Source organism: Solea senegalensis, unplaced genomic scaffold, assembly GCF_019176455.1.
Source record: "Solea senegalensis isolate Sse05_10M unplaced genomic scaffold, IFAPA_SoseM_1 scf7180000012564, whole genome shotgun sequence".
NCBI lineage: Eukaryota > Metazoa > Chordata > Actinopteri > Pleuronectiformes > Soleidae > Solea > Solea senegalensis.
In genome coordinates this window covers 40,994-62,606 of record NW_025320651.1, presented here as the reverse complement: position 1 = coordinate 62,606, position 21,613 = coordinate 40,994, and the positions used below count along the sequence as shown (strand labels likewise).

The following is a 21,613-nucleotide window of genomic DNA, read 5'->3' as shown; positions in this document are numbered from 1 at the left end:
TGATGCACCTTTTTTTTTTGAATGTGTTGAGCTCAGTTACAGGAACAAGTACTCTCCGCCTCACTAACCCCCGTTAGTGAGGCTAAGTTCTGCTTTTCAGTCAAGAGCAAATCGTCTGGCAGTTTAACACTTGTAGTTCCAGCTCTACTTCACTGCAATATGAGCGTTCTACACATGCTGTACACCTGCATATAGAGTTATCAGTTTTCATATTGCTTTTGGTTTCTTTGTCAGTTTTTATTGCTGTTTAATTACAATCATTAGCCTTTGTTTTTTTCCCCCCTGGCATGAGCTTGTCCTCCAGTTAAGTTCTGTTCGCACACGCCTTCCTCGAGAATTTGCATACATAGATTATGTAAGATGCTTTAATGTGGCTACAAGAGACGATTAGAGTAATATGACACTGCAATAAAATGTAGGGTTTTTTTTTTTTCCTGTGCCAACCAGCCAACTTGTTTTTCTGGGTTTAGACGGACAAACTAAAGGAATGCATATGCACTTAAAACCACACACCAGTTTTCATGGAATTGTTATATACCTCAGTGTTAGGTCTTTATGTAATATTTGTTTTCTGACTGGAATCCACCACTGTTAATGAATCCATGTCAGTGGAGCACATACTCGAGCCGAGGGGAAGTGCTGCAAGTGCTTTTGTCATTGTGAGAATCTCAAACTCTAAATACAAGGGTACTTTTAATTCATTCTGAAGAAACGTCCCTGCTTCCTGTTGCACAAACGCACCGTTTATCTGATCACTGGATGAGGCTGATTCAGAAAACCTGTCGAAAAACCCCTGTCAAAAACCATATGCGGTTTAATGGCTTTATTTCACATAGAAGAAAGATAGAGGAGAAGGAGTGCTGCCATTGTTATTGACAACAGGAAGTGACTTAAAAGCTGTCTGGCTCTTACTGGAAGCTGCTTCTTCTGACAGCATGAAAAAGAAAAAAAACCTGATCTGCTGTTTTCTACATCACACGTCCTCTCCCTACCCAGCTTTCTGCTCTTCCCTGTCCTAAACCTTGGCCTGCATTTGTTCTCTCACTTCATGAACAGACCGCAGATAGTGGTTTCCCCTTTAGTCCTGATAAGGCTGTGATAAAACCTCTGTGAGTCAGGCCTGACATCTGTGGAGTTTCTTGGTACAGATGTCATAATGATCATTTTGATTCATTTGCTGAGTATGAAACAAACTTCAGTCCTTCACAGGTTCATTCTGTTTACATGATGGGAAAACAACTATTCAGCATTTTTTGACGTGGTACCACCTAAAAAAAGGCTCTTCTAATGAAATCTTGGTCTTCTTAATAAACATCTCAACATGTTAACTGCTTTTTCTCATTGTTAGGGCACTCACTCTCTCGTACCAAAGTCCACAGATAAAATCTGTGTTACTTAGACATGGGAGCTGCTGGTTTGAGTTTGTGTTACTGAATCAATAGAATCAGTTGATTAAAAAGATTTGTTCACAGAATCGCTCAGCACTTCCTGCATGACCGGAGCACAGACTGATATTCCACTGAGCTGTCACTAAATACACCAGACTCCTCTGGTAATTATAGAAATGTAAGTCTTTTTAACTGTTCTGCAGTTTGGCATCGTTTGGTTTGATTCTTGTGTATGACGTGGCTCAGTTTCGCCACGGAAACTCGCCACAGCTGGTACCGAAGTAAGCACCAGGTACCAGGTACGGTCAGTAGAGTTGAACCGAGCCAAGTAGCTCTGGAACGATATAATGGGAAAGCTTCATTAATTAAAACCAAACACCAAAATCACAAAATAAAGCTGGAACTTACTGATGTATAGGAAGCAGTGGATCAAGGTGCAGATTTTATGAGGTAAAATTTAAAATAATGAAATGTCCAGCACTTAAATACGCAATATTAATATGTCGTAGTTCATTTCTTAACAGTAGAATGACTTCCTTCATGTTGTTGGTGTTTCCATTGACCGCATTGACTGAGGTGACCTGGTCCTGTTTCATCATGGTCGGAAAACATGAAGGGGGAACGTTGGACTGGTTATTAAAAAAATGTAAAAGCTAAAAAAGAAAGTGACTGCGGCCCCGCCCACAGTCATAATACTTCAGCACACAACCTCCGTTTAGAACCCATTTGTTATCAAGATACAGGCAAACGTGGACACTGAAGGTATTGGTCGGCAGGGTATGTTTCAAGAAATAAAGGGGACCCCAGGCAAAAGGGACCGGGGGGGACCCCACATCAAACTAAACCCTCACACCCCCCCAAGAAACACATGATACAAACCACATCATTCCAGTCTTCAAATGAGTCTTTTATTTCCCCCCTTGGCAAAACTAATTTACTCAACTAAGTCTAACCACTGTTCCCATTTTTTATATCCCTGTTGCCTTCTCCTTCTGTTCTTGACTCTTTGAAGAGCACTTCATGGTTCATAAGTTGCTGCTGTGAAATATATTTTCTTGCTCTCGGCAGACAGCTCGAGGCGTGGGGGCCATGGGTGGGGGATTTTCTTTCAGGCTCCTGTAAATAGCCGATCATTGAATCTAAGGGTGGTCTCATTGAACCCTGCAGACAGTTATATTATAACACCCCATTACAAATGACTGTGTGTGCATGCATGCATTTCATGAGCAGAGATCACGTACGTTAATGACATCTTTAGAAATGTAGGCTATGATACAAGTTAGTATGAAAATGGCGATTGTGACAGTAACCATGTCTGGGGGGTGTGGACTGATCGAGCACACGTAGCAACAGCGGAACAGAGCACATGCAGTATAATCCTGGGGTTAGAATATACCCGTGGGTAGAGCAGCAGCCTTTGCAGCCCACAGATTGTGAATAATCTACCTGACATGTTGTTATCACTGTAGTCAGTTGAACACATTTCCTTACTATATACTACACTGTACATTTTTTTTACTACTTTACTTTGCTTATCTATTTATTTATTCATTGCTATGTTTTATATTTTTACACATATTTTCTTTTTTTGTATAAGTCTGATGGCGAGAAATGCAATGGAATTTCATTCATGACGTGCATGACCCAAAGTATATTGAGAGCGACAATAAAGAGCTATTCTATTCCATTCCACCCGTGACCCTTTTTTTAATCTGCAGCATTAAAATATCAGCGTCTTTGTTTCAACCTTTGCCTAAAGATTGTGTTGTGTTGTTTGTGTTCATTACAGAGCTCTCCATATAGCTGTGGTGCAGGGGGAGCTGGCCGTGGTCTGTACACTGATCCATCTCCTGCTGTTGGCTGCCAAAAGCGTTGATGTCTACAACAACCTCCGTCAGGTAAGGCAAATACAAGTACCAGATCTCTGTCCATTAAAGTCTCTGCACAGTCACCGTAACATGATGCAAGTGTAACTTGAGGGACTTCTGCTGTGACACCATGTGCCGCACAGTCTCCTGCCTCACTCTGATAACCGTAACAGGGAAAAGAATGAAAGAGGAAGTGCCTTGGTTTCCTCCTCGCCTTGCACCGTGTTGTCGTGTACTCTTACAGTCATGGCGGCTTATGGTTATGCAGTGGAATTCACCCTTCCTGGTTTCTCCACCTGCCGCAAGCCAGCGCTGTTCAAATGCTGGGAAGGACTTTGTGTGATTTCCAGTGTTCTCTTTTGTCTGCTGTTTTATGATCAACATGAGTCTCTGTTGAGCATTTTCACAACGGGAAGGGATTTTTCAGGGTGTGTGATAGGAAGGTCAGATAAAGGATGGCAAAGAGTCACCTGCACACCCGAGTGCCACACTTTCTTTCTTTCTTTGTTTTCTTGCAAACAACCATTTTCTTGTGAAACCCGCCTAATTATATTTCTGACAGTTTTCTCAAATGGGGTCTCATGAGATACTGTCACACAGTCAGGGCAGACTCCATTGTGCACCCCCTGCACTGAGAACCAGATGGTTTGCTCTGAATTAAAACATGGCTACCAGTGAGGACACTAAGAAGAACTCATTTTAATCAATTCAATTCAATTCAATTCAATTTTATTTGTATAGCGCCAAATCATAACATACATTATCTCAAGGCACTGTACATAGACAACATCAAAGAGAGCAGAGACCCCCAACAGTTCACACAATGAGCAAGCACTAGGCATCAGTGGAGAGAAAAAACTCCCTCTTAACAGGAAGAAATCTCTGACAGAACCAGGCTCAGAGATGTGCGGTCATCTGCCTCGACCGGTTGGGGTGAAAGGAAAAATGGGGGATAGTGGAGAGGTGGGGGACAGAAAATGGGGGGAGAGAAAGGACAAGAGGGAGATGAGGGAGAGACAGAAGAGAGAGAGGGAGACCAGCAGCAGATACACAACAACTGTATCAGGTTACAAATTTATACAGTTACTGATATCGACTTTTTAATTTACAAAATAATAATAATGGTGACGATGAGCGTAGCCTCGGAAACTGGATCTTGATCCTGCAACCTGCATGATGAGAATACAGAGAGAGAGAGAGGGAAGGAAGGAAAGACACAAACTAGGGAGAGAAAGAGACAAGGTTAATGACATATAAAAAGTCATAATCAAATGCTGAGTGTGAGAGAGTGAATGTGCGTGTACCACCGGAAAATCCCCCAGCAGTTTAGTTCTATAGCAGCATAACTAAGAGATGGTTTAGGTTTCCCTGAACCAGCTCTAACTATAAGCTTTATCAAAAAGGAAAGTTTTAAGTTTAACTTTAAATACAGAGAGAGTGTCCGCCTCCCGAACTATCATTGGAAGCTGGTTCCACAGGAGAGGAGCCTGGTAGCTAAAGGCTCTGCCTCCCATTCTACTCTTACAGACTCTGGGAACCACAAGTAAACCTGTATTTTGTGACCTAAGTGGTCTATTAGGATGATAGGGTAAGACTAGGTCTTTCAGGTATGAAGGGGCCTGACCATTAAGTGCTTTGTACGTGAGGAGGAGGATTTTAAATTTAATTCTAAACTGTATGGGGAGCCAGTGTAGAGAAGCTAACACTGGAGTTATGTGGTCTCTCTTTCTAGTTCCTGTCAGAACTCGTGCTGCAGCATTTTGAATTAACTGAAGGATTCTAACAGACTTGTTAGAACATCCTGCTAATAAGGAGTTACAGTAATCTAATCTAGATGTAACAAAAGCATGAACTAGTTTTTCAGCATCCTGTAAAGACAGAATGTTTCTAATTTTCATAATGTTCCGCAGGTGGAAGAAGGCTGTTCTGGAAATTAGTTTTATGTGTGAATCAAATGACATTTCCTGGTCAAAAGTAACTCCAAGGTTCCTCACAGTGGAACTGGAAGCCAGGGTGATGTCATCTAAAGTGACAATGTGGGCAGAAAGTTTTTCTCTGAGGTGTTTAGGGCCGAGTATAATGACCTCAGTTTTATCTGAGTTTAAAAGTAGAAAGTTACAGGTCATCCAGGACTTAATGTCTCTGAGACATTCCTGGAGTTGAACAACCTGATTTATTTCATCCGGCCTCATCGATAGATATAGCTGTGTGTCATCTGCATAACAATGAAAGTGTATGTTATGCTTTCTAATAATGTTCCCTAGAGGAAGCATATATAAGGTAAAAAGTATAGGCCCAAGCACTGAGCCTTGTGGAACTCCACAATTAACTTGTGTTTGTAATGAGGCTTTATCATTAACGTGAACAAACTGGAATCTATCAGATAAGTATGATTTAAACCAGCAGAGGGCAGCACCTGTGATACCAAGAGTCTGCTCCAATCTCTGCAGTAGAATATCATGATCAATGGTGTCAAATGCAGCACTAAGATCTAACAGGACAAGTAAAGAAACTAGACCATTATCTGACGCCAAGAGAAGATCATTACTAACTTTAACTAGTGCCGTTTCTGTGCTATGGTTTAATCTAAAACCTGACTGAAAATCTTCAAACAGGCCATTAATGCGCAGATATTCACATAATTGATTGGCAACAGCATTTTCTAAGATTTTAGAGACAAAGGGAAGATTAGATATCGGTCGGTAATTAGCTAAAATATCTGGGTCAAGGGTCGCTTTTTTTAGAAGGGGTTTAATAACTGCTACTTTAAACGTTTGGGGCACATATCCAGTTAATAAGGATAGATTAATTTGAGTTAATATAGAGTTGTTAATTAAAGGAAACACATCTTTAAACAGTTTGGTGGGGATAGGATCTAACTGACAGGTTGATGGCTTAGATGATGAAACTAATGATGTTAACTCAGGGAGATCTATAGGGGAGAAACTGTCTAACTGTGCACCTGGTGCTTCTAAAGCTTTTGTGCTAGAAGGTGAGTCAGTCCCAATATGAGGGAGGAAATGATCAATTTTTTCTCTAATTGATGTTATTTTATTCACAAAAAAGTTCATAAAGTCATCACTGCTCAGTGTTAAAGGAATAGATGGTTCAGTGGAGCTGTGGCTCTGTGTCAGCCTGGCTACAGTGCTGAAAAGAAATCTATGATTATTCTTATTTTCTTCAATTAGAGAAGAATAATAGGCAACTCTAGCTTTGTGTAGGGCTTTTTTGTAAGCTACAAAACCATCTTTCCAGGCTATATGAAGTTCCTCTAGGTTACTGGAACGCCATTTTCTTTCTAATCTACGTAACGTCTGTTTAAGAGCACGAGTATTGGAGTTAAACCATGGTGCTCGTCTCATCTGATTCACCACTTTCTTTTTCAGAGGGGCAACACAATCTAATGTAGTACGCAGTGAGGCTGCTGTACTATCAACAAGGTTATCTATGAGGGCGGGGGTAAAATCACAAAAGGTACCTTCAGATGTACTGACATATGGCACCGAGTTAAATAAAGGTTGCACTGTCTCTTTGAATGTATTAATATTATTATCAGACAGGCACCGGCTGTAGCTGTATTTCTTATTTATGTTATTGTAGTTCATTATTGAACAATTAAATGTGAGTAAATAATGATCAGTAAGGAGAGGGTTTTGAGGAACTATGTTTAAGTTATCAATATCAATACCATAAGTTAAAACAAGGTCGAGGGTGTGATTAAGGCAATGAGTTGGTTTATTAACGTGTTGAATAAAACCTATTGATTCCAACAGCGAGTTAAATGCGCAGCTAAGACTATCACGGTCAACATCTACATGGATGTTGAAATCCCCTACAATTATGATTTGATCTGTTTTAAGCACCAACTCAGATAAGAACTCAGAGAACTCTGATAGAAACTCTGAATAAGGTGCAGGTGGACGATAAACTGTGACTATTATAATTGGTTTCTGTGATTCACAACTAGGATAAGATAGATTAAGAATAAGGCTTTCGAACGATGAATATCCTGGTTTGGGCTTGGGATTGATTAATAATCTAGTATTAAAAATGGCTGCTACTCCTCCTCCTCGGCCTGAGCTTCTAGGAATATGGGTATTAGCATGAGTGGGTGGAGTTGATTCATTTAGACTGACGTAATCGTCTTCATGTAACCAAGTTTCAGTTACACAGAATAAAATAATCACGTGACAGATCTGTGCCCGCTGATGTAGGACAACCCTATTTCCAACTGGAACCCTGACTTTGTGTTGTTTTGTAAACCCCTCCGTCCTCTTCACCAAGATTTTACACTGTGGTACACAGGAGTTGGTGATCCACTGCTGCCTCCATCTGTAAATTCAAATCATGTTTTTGTATTTTGATTTACGTTAAGTGGCATAAAAAAGGTAACATTATAAACTATAGTTTAGCTTGAGTGTTTTCCATTCCAACGCCTGTGTCCCAGCCACTGGTCTTAAGCCAACACTTCCACGTTCACTTTCCTCTTTGTTGTCGCCTTCACCTCCTCCCCTCTCTGTTCGCCTGCCTGCCAGCTTTTCTCTCTTTCATCCTCCAACAGAGAAAACACCTGAGCTGTGCAGTTCTTTGTTTCTCAAAGCCGGGGTTTCACACCACTCAGGACGCCATGGGTGCACTTACCAGAAATATCGCTGGCTATATCATCCGTTGTTGTCTTTCCTCATAGCATGAGCCTTTGACAGCATAGGGTTTTGTGATATCCTGTGTCTGTGCCCTGTGTACGCACACACACACACACACACACACACACACACTCACAGACACCTTTTTCACACAACTGCTGTAACGCAGTTGTAACCAAAAAGGGAGATTTTCAGACACGGGTCCTATCAAAGTCATTTGCCTACCAGATCATGTGGTTTTTGACTGATTACCAGGCATAAAGCATGCATTTATCTAAATGAGGCCCGGGAACTTTTGTTGTTGTTCTTTTTTTTTTTTTGAAAATTCCAAACAAAGCATATATAAATTCAATCTGAAAAACAATTTCTGGCAAGGACCGATCAGCTTCCCAGGCACAAATTAAAATGAAAAACACCACCTTTGCCAACGCTGATGACAAATCCTGAGTTTCGGTGGTTCTGAGTGTTAGTATCAGAACCGTGACTGAGCAAATGGTGCAGTGCTTGAACTTGCCTCCCTCTCCCTGAATTACGATGATGATGATAGAGACAGCTGTTTGATACTCCCACACTGGTCATGCCTAGCAGTTCAGGAACACACACACACACACACACATAGAGTAGTTGTAGCAGTGTGCTTTTTTGTTGCCACAGCTGATGGTGCAGTGGGAACCGAGTCCCCAGGGGCCACCCACATTTAGACTTGCACGCAGAGTCAAGTCCTAGAGATGAAAGGCAGCTTTATGTGACTGCAGTGCACTGTGAAGGTGATAAATCAATAAAAGATGATTTGTTATATTTATAAATGGTCAGCCATTGTTGTTGTACTGTTGATCATTTATATAGACACATGTTTGTGTGCATGCTGGTGACATGCAAATTTGGTTCTTTTTAGCGTTTGAAGTGCATGCGTGAGACATCTGTGTGTGTGTGTGTGTGTGTTTGTGCACGCTTTAGTATCCTCGTTCTGAGAAGTCACATGACCCCCCCGCTCTACCTTGAGCTGAGGTTCACAGGGTAGTTTCTCGGGACTTTCCCTTCTGCATGTCTCTCTCTCTCTCTCTCTCTCTCTCTCTCTCTCTCTCTCTCTCTCTATCCTGTGTGTCCGTGCTCTGTCTTGCTCGCTCGCTGAAGTCTCTCACCGTCCCCCGAAATAAAAGCTGTTGCTGCACATGTAGATCATTTTCTGTTTTTTTTTAAATCGTAAACCGATCAACTGACTGATGTTATCAGCTTAACTGTCAACAGTGCTGACGTAAGAGCGCGATGTTTATTTGTGCAACAGGAGTGTCTTCACCCCCGAGGCTTCACTAAAGAAGAAAGGTCTCCGTCTCTGAGCATCACCTTCCACCTTCCATTGTGTTTGACACTGCCGGCAGCTGTTGATACCTAGAGTCTTCCTCTCCTCTCCTCTCCTCTCCTCTGCTCGCCTCATTCACATTGGTCTGCTCATTTTGCAGGAATGTGAGTGTGCGAGGACGGGCATGAGGGAAAGCGAAGGGATTTTCCCTTGTTATCCTGTCTTTTCCCCCGGACTCCCCTCTGCCGCTTCCGTTTTCTTCCTCATTCCTGTGTTTCTCCACCCAGACAGCCTTCCTCTTATCTATGCTGGAACTTTTTTTTTTTCGTCACTTTGAAATTCCTTACAGGAAGCCACGACTGCCAGCTCTCAGAAGTCTATTTTGGAAGGCTGTGGAAACGATTCAAGAGGGTGCTATCATACGAGTTTTGTTGTATCATGGCTGATTTCACAATGATTGTTTCACAGTGCAGAATGTACGTGTGTGTGTGTGTGTGTGTGTGTGACTCACAGAATTCAGGGAAACGGGAGTTGAAGGGAGGAACACGAGTACTGACACACAGAAGGAATTCCACGGATAGACAACAGTTTTTTTTGTCTTTACTGGAACAAACCTCCAGCACATGCACACACACACACACACACACACACACACATATGCACACACAGAACAAAAACGAAACATAGACCAAGTTAATATGTAACTCGGCTAAAAAATGTCCAGGTTATAATAAAACTTCCTTTATGACTCAATGTCTTTCTCAAGTTGTCAGCTTCCGTCCCTGACCAGAGCTGATATAATTATCACCAGGATGATACATGTTGAATTCACGTCAAGGAATATCCCAGATTGCTCAAGGGATTTTGTCCAGAGCTTCATCATTCATCCATTCATTTCTGTCAGTGTTTGCATTGGCTGCTGTTGCTCTGTGATATATGGTGCAACAGTGTTGTGTTGTTTCAGTCCAGTTTTGTGGTGTGGTTGAGTAAAGAAGTCATGCTGGTGGTGAAAAAGTGAAAGGCTGAACGATGACATGCATTGTTGACAGCTATGTCATGAATGTGTGTGTGTGAATGGGTTGGGTGTGTTTATGCAGGCAAAGGCAAGTACGTCGTATTCCTGTATCTCGTTACCTTCTGATGTGTGAAAATCACCGTATATGTTTCCTTATTTATTTGTTTTAGGGACTGTCTGTCCTTGCAGGCAGGGTTTTATCGAATCTGTTACCTCGACCTGGTACAACAGGTTTGAGATGAAGTTGGTTATCAGAAATTATAACAACACTCCTCCTCCTCCCTCACCTAAAATAATGTGGTATTTTTAAGACTAAAACGCTTATTAGTTTTAGTCACGTTTTAGTCATTTCTATATGTGATAGTTTTAGTCACGTTTTAGTCATTTCTATATGTGATAGTTTTAGTCATTTCTATATGTGATAGTTTTAGTCATTTCTATATGTGATAGTTTTAGTCACGTTTTAGTCATTTCTATATGTGATAGTTTTAGTCCGGTTTCAGTCATTTCTATATGTGAAGTAGTTTTGTCACGTTTAGTCATTTCTATATGTGATAGTTTTGGTCATTTCTATATGTGATAGTTTTAGTCATTTCTGTATGATAGTTTTAGTCACGTTTTAGTCATTTTTGTATGTGATAGTTTTTGTAATTTCTGTATGTGATAGTTTTAGTCACGTTTTAGTCATTTCTATGTGATAGTTTGTCACGTTTTAATAATTTCTATATGTGATAGTTTTACACGTTTAGTTTTATATGTGTTAGTTTTCTTTTAGTCTTTATATGTGATAGTTTAAGTCATGCTTAGTCATTTCTATATGTTAGTTTTAATCACGCTTTAGTCATTTCTATATGTGATAGTTTTAGTCACGTTTTAGTCTTTTCTATATGTGATAGTTTTAGTCATTCTATATGTGATAGTTTTAGTCACGTTTTAGTCATTTCTATATGTGATAGTTTTAGTCACGCTTTAGTCTATATGTGATAGTTTTAGTTTAGTCATTTCTATATGTGATAGTTTTAGTCAATGCATTTCTATATGTGATAGTTTTAGTCACGTTTTAGTCTTTTCTATATGTGATAGTTTTAGTCACGTTTTAGTCATTTCTATATGTGATAGTTTTAGTCACGTTTTAGTCATTTCTATATGTGATAGTTTTATTCACGTTTTAGTCATTTCTATATGTGATAGTTTTAGTCATGTTTTAGTCATTTCTATATGTGATAGTTTTAGTCACGCTTAGTCATTTCTATGTGATAGTTTTAGTCAATAGTATATGTGATAGGTTTTAGTCATTTCTATATGTGATAGTTTTAGTCAGTTTTAATTTCTTATGTTTTTATATAGTGTGATAGTTTTAGTCAATGCTTTAGTCTTTTCTATATGTGATAGTTTTAGTCCCTTTTAGTCATTTCTATATGTGATAGTTTTAGTCATGCTTAGTCATTTCTATGTGATAGTTTTAGTCACGCTTTAGTCTTTTTCTATATGTGATAGTTTTAGTCCCGCTTTTAGTCATTTCTATATGTGATAGTTTTAGTCAATGTTTTAGTCATTTTTGTGTGGTTTTAGTGCTTAGTCATTTCTTATATGTGTTAGTTTTAGTCAATGCTTTTAGTCTTTTCTATGTGATCATTTTAGTCACATTTTAGTCATTTCTATATGTGATAGTTTTAGTCCGCTTTTAGTCATTTCTATATGTGATAGTTTCAGTCACATTTTAGTCATTTCTATATGTGATAGTTTTAGTCACGCTTTTAGTCATTTCTATATGTGATAGTTTTAGTCATTAGCATTTCTATATGTGATAGTTTGAGTCACGCTTAGTCATTTCTATATGTGATAGTTTTAGTCAATGCTTTTAGTCATTTCTATATGTGATAGTTTTAGTCACGCTTTTAGTCTTTCTATGTGATAATTTTAGTCAATGCTTTTACTCTTTCTATATGTGTTAGTTTTAGTCGCTTTTAGTCATTTCAATGTTTTAGTCATTTCTATATGATAGTTTTAGTCATTTTAGTCATTTCTATATGTGATAGTTTTAGTCACGCTTTAGTCATTTCTATATGTGATAGTTTTAGTCACGTTTTAGTCATTTCTATATGTGATAGTTTTAGTCGCTTTTAGTCTTTTCTATGTGATAATTTTAGTCACGCTTACTCTTTTCTATATGTGATAGTTTTAGTCAATAGTCATTTCTATATGTGATAGTTTTAGTCAATTTATTTCTATATGTGATAGTTTTAGTCAATGCTTTTACTCTTTTCTATATGTGATAGTTTTAGTCAATGCTTTTAGTCATTTCTATATGTGATAGTTTTAGTCATGCTTTTAGTCATTTCTATATGTGATAGTTTTAGTCATGCTTTTAGTCATTTCTATATGTGATAGTTTTAGTCCTTTAGTCATTTTTATATGTGATAGTTTTAGTCACGTTTTAGTCATTTCTATATGTGATAGTTTTAGTCAATGCTTAGTCATTTCTATATGTGATAGTTTTAGTCATGTTTTAGTCATTTCTATATGTGATAGTTTTAGTCACGTTTTAGTCATTTCTATATGTGATAGTTTTAGTCACGTTTTACTCTTTTCTATATGTGATAGTTTTAGTCACGTTTTAGTCATTTCTATATGTGATAGTTTTAGTCACATTTTAGTCATTTCTATATGTGATAGTTTTACTCGACGTAAACTCAAAAAAGTTTTAGTCAGTTTTAGTTTTTTTTTATGTAAGTATAGTCTTTTGACAAATCCATTTAGGTCAATGAGTATTGGAGATTACTGTTGGGCAGAAACCTTTAATCTCCATATTTTCAACAGTTTTTTTCATGAATTGATGCCGACTTCATCATACAACAGTGTCACACATAAGTTTGTGACATGGATTGTTTGAATGGATTACTTTACTTATCAGGGTGACAGTAGCTCAGAGGTAGAGCGAGTCGCCTTTAAACTCGAAGGTTGTGGGTTTGTTTCCAGGCTCAGCTAGTCTATATACCCCACATGGCTCCTGGCGGATGTGCCGGCACTGCGTGAATGGGTATGAAAGATGTGTGATGGAAAGTTTTCTGTGAGTGTATATTGCACGTAATGATTCATATCATTTGTCCATTCACAATGGACAAGGGTGGGCTGAAAGGCTCATAGGCTGACAATGATGCAATGGTGGAATTTTACCACATGTAGTGGATTTTTCATCATAGTCTCCCCTGAGGTCTACATACCTCTACCATCAGTGTTGCAGCTCTTGGATGACCTTGCTACAGATATTGAAAAAGTCCCCCCCCCCCTCAAGAAATCGCTGGTTAAAATGGTGGACCCGTCACTCATTCTGGTTTATGAAAAGTTTAAGAAAACCTGCTGGATCTGCTTTGAAACGTGCCAAGTTCTCCTGCGACATGACCTGCTTTGATCAGGGGTGAAAAGTTGTGGCACCCAACAAGCAGAAACCTTTGACATGCCAAGTTCATTGTGCAGAATGTTCTCTACCCCTTCACAGGAGATGACATAATTCCATGTGTTCTTTCATAGTTTGGATGTCTCCACTAAAAATGGAAATCATTGAATGAGAACTTTTGATTGGTACTGTATGTTGTACACGATCAGCAAAAGGCCTTGAGCTGGAATTTCCATTAAGAGAATCTTTAGTTGCTGTGATAGGTTATTCAAAATAGTGGCATATGTAATGGAACAAAATCACTTTATCTTAGATTGAGAGAGACAGGAGTGATTTCTGTGAGGATACGAGAGAGTGCGATCATTGTCCAGCATTAGTCGTGGTTCAGAATGTATATATTTGTGGTTTGCACACATTTTACTAATGAATATTTAAAGCTTTCCCATAATCTTCTCATTATAGTTTATCTTACCATGTTCCCATGACTTAACTAAAGTAGTTTAATATCAGTAGGCCCACATAGCAATCACAAGGTGCAGCAATATGGCGCTAACATTATGTACAGTAATAGCCCTATGACAGACTGCGTAGACTACACAAAGAAACACCCTTTGGTGCAGTTATCAAGTTAAATTAAATATTGGATATACATCTAGTGGGGAATTGATATGAGTGTGGGGAATATGTAGTACGTTTACATGTAGTAATAACTAGTATCCGAATCGCATTCTTTGGCTGTGTTTTAATCAGACATTCAGTACAATTTCTGTCACACAAACACGTTTACATGTATATTTTAACTTAAACAAATGTATTATTTTTTTCTAATGTCATCCTAACATACTGATAGCTTATTTGAAACCTTTCCCAAACATTCAGAGCATTCCAATACATTTTCCAGGAATTCCGTGACAGTGGAAACCCTGTCATATTACCTTTTTATGGTTATGGACCTGAATACACTGGTTTTATCTAAACTATTGTCTCTTCTGTCATCCCAGACTCCCCTTCACTTGGCAGTAATAACCCAGCAGCCAGACATGGTGGGTGTTTTGTTGAGAGCAGGAGCTGACCCTACTGCCTTGGACCGTCACGGCCAAACAGCGCTTCACCTCTGCTGTGAATACCACCAGCGTGAATGTCTTTCTGTGGTGCTCTCTCGCTCCTCGTCCCCCACGTGCTTGGAGATCAGAAACTATGAGGGTAAGTTGTGTTTTACTAAAGAAGCTCATTGGCATGTATTGTACATAAAATCACAAGCTAAACTAAATTATGTCATCTGATTAAGTCTTGTGATTGCCATCACTTCCTCTTCAAGTTGTAAGTAATGTAATGATAAATACGTTGTTGTTATTATTATTATTATTACTACTAATAATAATAATAATAATAATAGACGGAACAATAAACAGAAACAGGTGACTCACAGTAGTTAAATGGCCAAATAAATGTAATAATTAGAGTGCTGTGACATGACACGTCTCTTTTCTGACAGAATAACAGAAACCAACCTTACAAGTGTCACACACACACACATACACACACACAATGTGAACCCTTATTCTGGTCAGTGTCAGGTTGTTTGCTTTGGATGAGTTTGCAGGAAAAAAAGAGGACATTTCCCTCTCTTGTGGTTTGTTGTTAGTGCCAAGTCAACACAGTACATTCTGTCTCAGCACAGCAAGGTTGTGGTTGAAAGATCTTAAAGTCAGTGCTACTTTTATTTATATGGAGACCCACTTTTTTAATTTGACAAACCATCATGAGGCAATTTCTAATATAAATCACAGCAAGTTCAAATTTACTGCCATTATTCATTTTGAATGGCGAGACAAATAATTACCAAGAGATGTCTAATAAATCAGTGATTTTATTTAAGATTTATGTGTACGTGTTTTAAATAAGATCCATAAAACGATGTTATAACTAACTCACTTAACATAGTTTGTAAACAAATAGATGTCACTTGATTTGGTTTCTATGAACAGCCATTGTGGCAGCATGAAAGAACGGGACCAGTGCTGGATTCAACCTAAGATTGCGCAGATTTCACTGCGCACTTCAAATCCACAGAGATTAACAGATATATTACAGGTACATATACCTTGATAAAGTGAATATATCTGCTCCTTATAGTGCCTCCAGTGTTATAAGGAGTTTTGGAAACAGCTTCAATGTCCTGATTAACTCCTGAGAGTCACTGAAAGTTTAGATCCTGGAGGGAAACAAATGGATACAATCTGGCTTTGTGACAAACACTCAACTCTGGATTCTACCTTCTAAATATAGTGTTAGCATTAGCGACAGGCAGTTTAATGTAAATAATGTTGCTGTGCAGACTAGCACTTGGTAAATCTAGTCCATGATTGACCAAGAGTTAACCACAAAATGTGTTGCCTGTGTTTGTTCCCATCACTCCGTGTTATTCTGCTCACTGTGAGCATGTTTCATAGCAGTAATTCACCTGTGCTATCTCTCTGGATGGGTGAGGATCTGGTAAAATGTTCTCCCATTTGTCCAGCCACCATCTTCACTCTTATGATGAAAACAGCCAGCAAAGAGACGAGAGGTGAACGGCGCTGTTTCCTGCCACAGGGCGTTACTGTGGTTGTTTGACGTCAGCTACTGGAGCTCTATTGACTCTTGTCATGACTGATATTGTGATTTGGGTCATAATAAGTTTCCCATCTTTAAAAAGTGGGTCCCGTTATGAAGAGATTGGGAAAAACTGCATGATTTATTGAAAACATGCACATGTGTTAAAATACTTAACAAATAAATTAGTTAATTAGTTACTTAATAGGATATCTGATCGTTTATTGTGCAAATTCATTTTACATACACCTTGCTAATATGATAGGTGGACCTGCTTGCTTTCAGATATTGCAAATTTATTTTTGATTAAACAGAAAATCTCTCTTCACACTTCTGCAGGCTGCTCTTTAACTGGGTTTTGAACACAGAATATTTTTAGTCTGCATACATTTGAGCTATTCAGTGTTCATAAATCAACAAAATGTGAAATATAGTCTTGACATTTTTAGATGTTCTTCTTCTTTTTCATTTGGTCTTCTCCCTCGTGTCCTCATAGTCATGACATTATTACATGTTAACGCAACTAATATGTCCTGTACTGTTTTATTCACTGTTGAAATTAATTCAAAAGGAATACTTCACCGATTTGTATTTAGCTTTGTATTACTAGAATAGAGGTAGTATTTTTTTTTAAATTGTGCTTCCCAACCTCAGTTTCCCCTGAGTCGAGAAAATTTTTTATTCTTTTTTGTTACGTGCCCACCAGTGACACTCGTAGGGGGACGGGACCTCGTTCCCAGAATGTAAACAGTGTCCTCCATCTTTGCTAACAGTTACGATAGCTGGACCAAGTGTCACTGGTGAGCACGTAACAAAGAAAAGAAGGAAGATATTTCTCAACTCAGGGGAAACTGAGGTTGGGAAGCACAGTTTTTCAAAAATACTACGCCTATTCTAGTAATACAAAGCTAAATGAAAATGGGTGAAGTATTCCTTTAAGTAATTGTTATTTTTTAACACTGGCTGATACACAAGCCACTTGGAAATAAGGATAGTACTAACAGTTATTTCTTTTTTCAACTTCAAGCACTGATTTCATGGCATGAAAAACTGATGATTCATGTCCAGCGTTCATGGTCAGAGGGTTTGACACTCAGAATCTGCTTTACCCTTGTTCTCAGGTCTGAGTCCTCTCCACCTGGCTGTGCTGCGTGGTCGTAAGGATTTAGCCAGAATGCTGCTGGATGCAGGAGCTGACATCAATGCAATGGTTAGTTCCTGTGCCGCACGAGTCAGTAATGACTAGGTTTCACAACATCACAAATTGTATTTACCGTCTTTGCAGTGGTTGATTTTTCACATGGTATTTGTTTTTCTTAATCAGGACATCAAAAGTGGCCAGAGTCCTCTCATGCATGCGGTTGAGAGCAATAACGCAGACATGGTCCACTTCCTCATTGAGGTAATCAGGGTGTGGGTTGTGACTCAGCTCTATTTAATAAGTTGGGTTTTCTCTTTACTGCTCATCTGCTGCAAGTACAGTTTTTCCATTTGCCTCTCTGATGAAATACCTGAAATATCTTTAGAATTCCAATTAGTTTCAATTTCTTCTCCATCTTGGAGTTCTTTTGTTCAGGGGAGTTGCAACAAGGCAGGCAAAGCAGGGTGTTGCCCGTCCTGGGCAAGCTGTGAAGGGGAAGCCACTGAGAGCAGCTGAAAAACACCAACTCTGCTATTTTTCAAATTTCATAATTTATTTATGTACTTACGAAACTTATGTTATGTTGCTTTTGTAAATCCATTTTTCGAAAGTGTTCGAAATTTCCAAGATAAGTCTAAGAAATTTCCAAATTTCCAAGGCAACCCCCCGACCCACGACATGGGATTTCAAGATTTGTTTGTGCAAAATGTGTTGTTATTGACTGATATTGCTAACAATGTCTAGCCCAATATATGTTTGCGTCCATGTTTTTTTCCGACTTCTCAACCAGAGGTGACGTCACTCCCAGTTCTGACTTTCAATATAAATGGAATACAGCATATCTATATATAGAATAACACATTGGGACTTCCATATGTATGAAACATGAAGTGCTCTCATGCTTCAAGGTGTCAAAAAAGATATAGTGCCTCGTGACATTTGCCTGCGCACCCTAAAGTAACTTTAGTCCCTAAAGACTTTTGCTTTCATTTCACTGCTGCTTTTTTTTTGTATGAATCACATCTGTGCCACAATCTTCTCCTTTTGTTTTTTTCCTGTGGCAGAATGGCTCTGATGTCAACAGCCAGTCCTACAGTGGGAATACGGCCCTGCATGGTGCGTGTGGCCGAGATCAGGCGGACACGGTGCGGCTGCTGCTGAAGAGTGGAGCAGACAGCAGCCTCAAGAACTACCACAATGACACTCCTGTGATGGTGGCCAAGAGCAGGAAAGTGAGTGAGACTTTTCTGTATCGGCTTACTTTTGTAGGGAGACCCATCCAACCTGAAAGACACTATATTCTAAAAAATCCCAAAGTGCTACAGATGCAATCAAAAGGAGTTAAAAAACAAAACAAAAAAACAATCAAGAGTAATGTAAAGTAAAAACAGTAGTAAAAAACAACAAACAATTACATATTAAAGGATTTTTTTTTAAAAAGGTATTTTTTTAGACCCTTTTTAAAGCTGCCAGTTGTCTCAGATGTTCTGGGAGGGTGTTCCACAGTCGAGGAGCAGAGGAGCAGAAGGCTCGGTCGCCAAGCGAGCAGGTTTTATCTGTTTATGTGTCATCTCATGTCAGAGTAGGGGCTCAAAATGGGAAAAAAATTTTATCATATCTTAATGGACCCTGAAGATAAACCTATTGCAAAGGCTCCCTCTAGGTCAGGGGTCAGGAGAAAAGTTTGGTCCAGGGACAATTTTTTTCTATGCAATTGAAGATTGGGACAAAACATTTTATCCAAATCAGGCAAAACCTGATTTTTTTTCTTCTAATCTTAACTATCCAATCTTGTTCACAAAAAGACTAATTTAGTAAATATATTGTTTAAAAAAAAAGTAAAAAGTAATTTTTGTTGCTAGTGTCTTAAATCGTCTTCAGTCAGAGCCAAAAATACACATTTGTGAGCTGCCTTAAGCCAACAATAGTCACCTGGTGATAATGTGGATGTTGTCTTTGATCCCTAACTTAGAAGGACTGTACCACGTGTGTGAGATGTGGAGAATAAAATGTCAGAAATTGCTCTCAACAGTCGATATTTATTGTGCATCATGTCATCATTTATTTTTATTTTTCAAACCAAACATCCATCCATCTTCTACCGCTTTATCCTCCACACGAGCGTCGCAATCTCAGCTGACATAGGGTGAAAGGCGGGGTACACCCTGAACAGATCGTCAGTCCATCACAGGGCCACATATAGAGACAAACAACTATCCACTCTCACACCTACGGTGAATTTAGAGTGTCCAATTTGCCTAATCCCCAAATCTGCATGTTTTGGACTGTGAAAGCAAACCAGAGAACCCGGAGAAAACCCAGGCACACACAGGGAGAACATGTAAACTCCATGCAGAACTGAACATATGTCAGTTATTTGTCAAATCTCTAGTTTAGTTTAGTTCATAGTTTTTAGCACGATCAGCAAATAATTTAAAAACAACAACAACAGATTTGCCCACAGCCCACCAGTTACTGCTTAGAACATATCTTCTTTGTCTTGTTTTATTTTATTTGTATTGTATTTTAAAATTATTATTATTATTATTATTTTTGTTGTTTATCATCTTGCTTTTTTCTTTTCCCATTGTTCGTCTTGTGTAATTATGTACATTTGTGTTAAAAGGAAAAAAATAATACACCATGAGACTGCAAACCGCTGCAAAATATTCATTGTATATGCACTCAAAAGGTGATGCGGATATAGATCATTTTTATTTCATCAAAATCCAAGACACGACCAGTTCAGTATAGCAACATGTCCTCTTTGGCAGCGGTAACAATGCAGGCATTGGGATTTGTTTTAGTTGTCAGTGCATCAGGACAATTCAGTCAAGACTGAGGTTAACAAATGAACTACGATCAACTTCCTTGTAAATTTCCAAACTTTGAAAACTTACTGCAACTTTATAATGGAAAGCCCCCCCGAAAAAAACAATAACAACTGTAACCCCCAACTTCCCTCAGCCCTGTTTGAGATGATGGGATGTGTGTATTCTTCCCTCTAGTGGCCAAATCTGAATGGTGCAGCGTTATCAGTCTGATTCCACCAGCCTTACTAAGAGCCACTTGGCACACAAGCTCCAGTTTCCTCCCACAGTCCAAAAACAACAGACACTACCAACAGTTGATCATTTTAGTTACATATTTTAAATGATGAATTTACTAAATCAGACTTTTTTTTGTACAAGATTTGATAGTTGAGACAAAATCAGGTTTTTGCCTGACTAAGATACAATGCTTTGGCCCGATATTCAATAGCTGCGACCAACATTGATCCAAGGCCAAACTCACTTGCCGACCTCTGTGGTAGACAATGAATGAATGAGTGCACACAAGCTTGTAACACACTTCAATAATTTCCAGATCGCGGATGTGTTGCGAGGGAGAGGCTCCAAATACATTAGGCTTCAAGATCAACACTGTGTCTCAGTCTCACCGCATGGAAGCAACTTATCAGAAAATGGTGAGGGCATGCATACAATTGCGCCAACACATGGACGACGATGACATTGCAGCATGTAATCTGTATTCTTTGCCTCTACTTTAGGGTCCTCATCTCCCAGCCAGAGTCGCGGATGTTCGCCTTTGACTTCACCGCACACTCCTCACCGTAGCACATCCCACTCTCCAAAGACTCCATCTGTGCCTGTATTTCCATCTTACTAGCTTAAGGTTAGGTCACCAAAGCAACTACCTCGACACAGCCAAACAGCAGAGAGACAGTCAAGACTCCACTGCCTTCAGAGAGTGCTCTAAAGAATGTTCAGAACAGACCAGCAGCACATTTCAGACTTCCCTACCAACCTGTTCTCATGCCGAGAGCGTCACATACTGACGCTCGCCACGCCTCTCAGCGTCGCCTTACAGAAGGTATACTTCAGCGTCTGAAACAGATTCACCAGGCTTTCAATTGACTCTAATGTAAACCCACTGGGAGGGTATTTAGATGCAGAGAGCAGAGCAGCAGTAAAGTAAAGGTATGAGTATGAGGTTAGCATTAGGGCCAACAAAAGGACTGAGGTTAGCGTTAGGGCCAAGATAGAGACTGAGATTAACGTTAGGGCCAAGATAGGGACTGAGATTAGCGTTAGGGCCAAAATAGGGACTGAGATTAGCGTTAGGGCCAAGATAGGTACTGAGATTAGCGTTAGGGCCAAGATAGGGACTGAGATTAGCGTTAGGGCCAAGATAGGGACTGAGATTAACGTTAGGGCCAAGATAGGTACTGAGATTACCGTTAGGGCCAAGATAGGGACTGAGATT

General features: G+C 39.2%; 1 protein-coding gene across 3 annotated transcripts in view; it reads left to right on the top strand.

Annotated features, from left to right (window-relative positions):
• The window catches only part of bcl3 (BCL3 transcription coactivator), a 30,484-nt gene that overhangs the window by 7,428 nt on the left and 1,443 nt on the right, over nt 1-21,613 (top strand). The window contains exons 3-9 of one of the 3 annotated variants that reach the window (XR_006358310.1): nt 3,178-3,286; nt 14,613-14,814; nt 17,328-17,416; nt 17,531-17,608; nt 18,412-18,579; nt 20,714-20,813; nt 20,898-21,482. Coding sequence is in view for 1 of the 3 variants with exons in the window: in XM_044014870.1 (XP_043870805.1) it covers nt 3,178-3,286; nt 14,613-14,814; nt 17,328-17,416; nt 17,531-17,608; nt 18,412-18,579; nt 20,714-20,813; nt 20,898-21,016 (865 nt within the window). In the remaining 2 variants the exon portion in view is untranslated. Of the gene's footprint in view, nt 1-3,177; nt 3,287-14,612; nt 14,815-17,327; nt 17,417-17,530; nt 17,609-18,411; nt 18,580-20,713; nt 20,814-20,897; nt 21,612-21,613 lie in introns of those variants that run through there. The other 2 variants (XR_006358309.1, XM_044014870.1) reach the window with 2 other exon arrangements.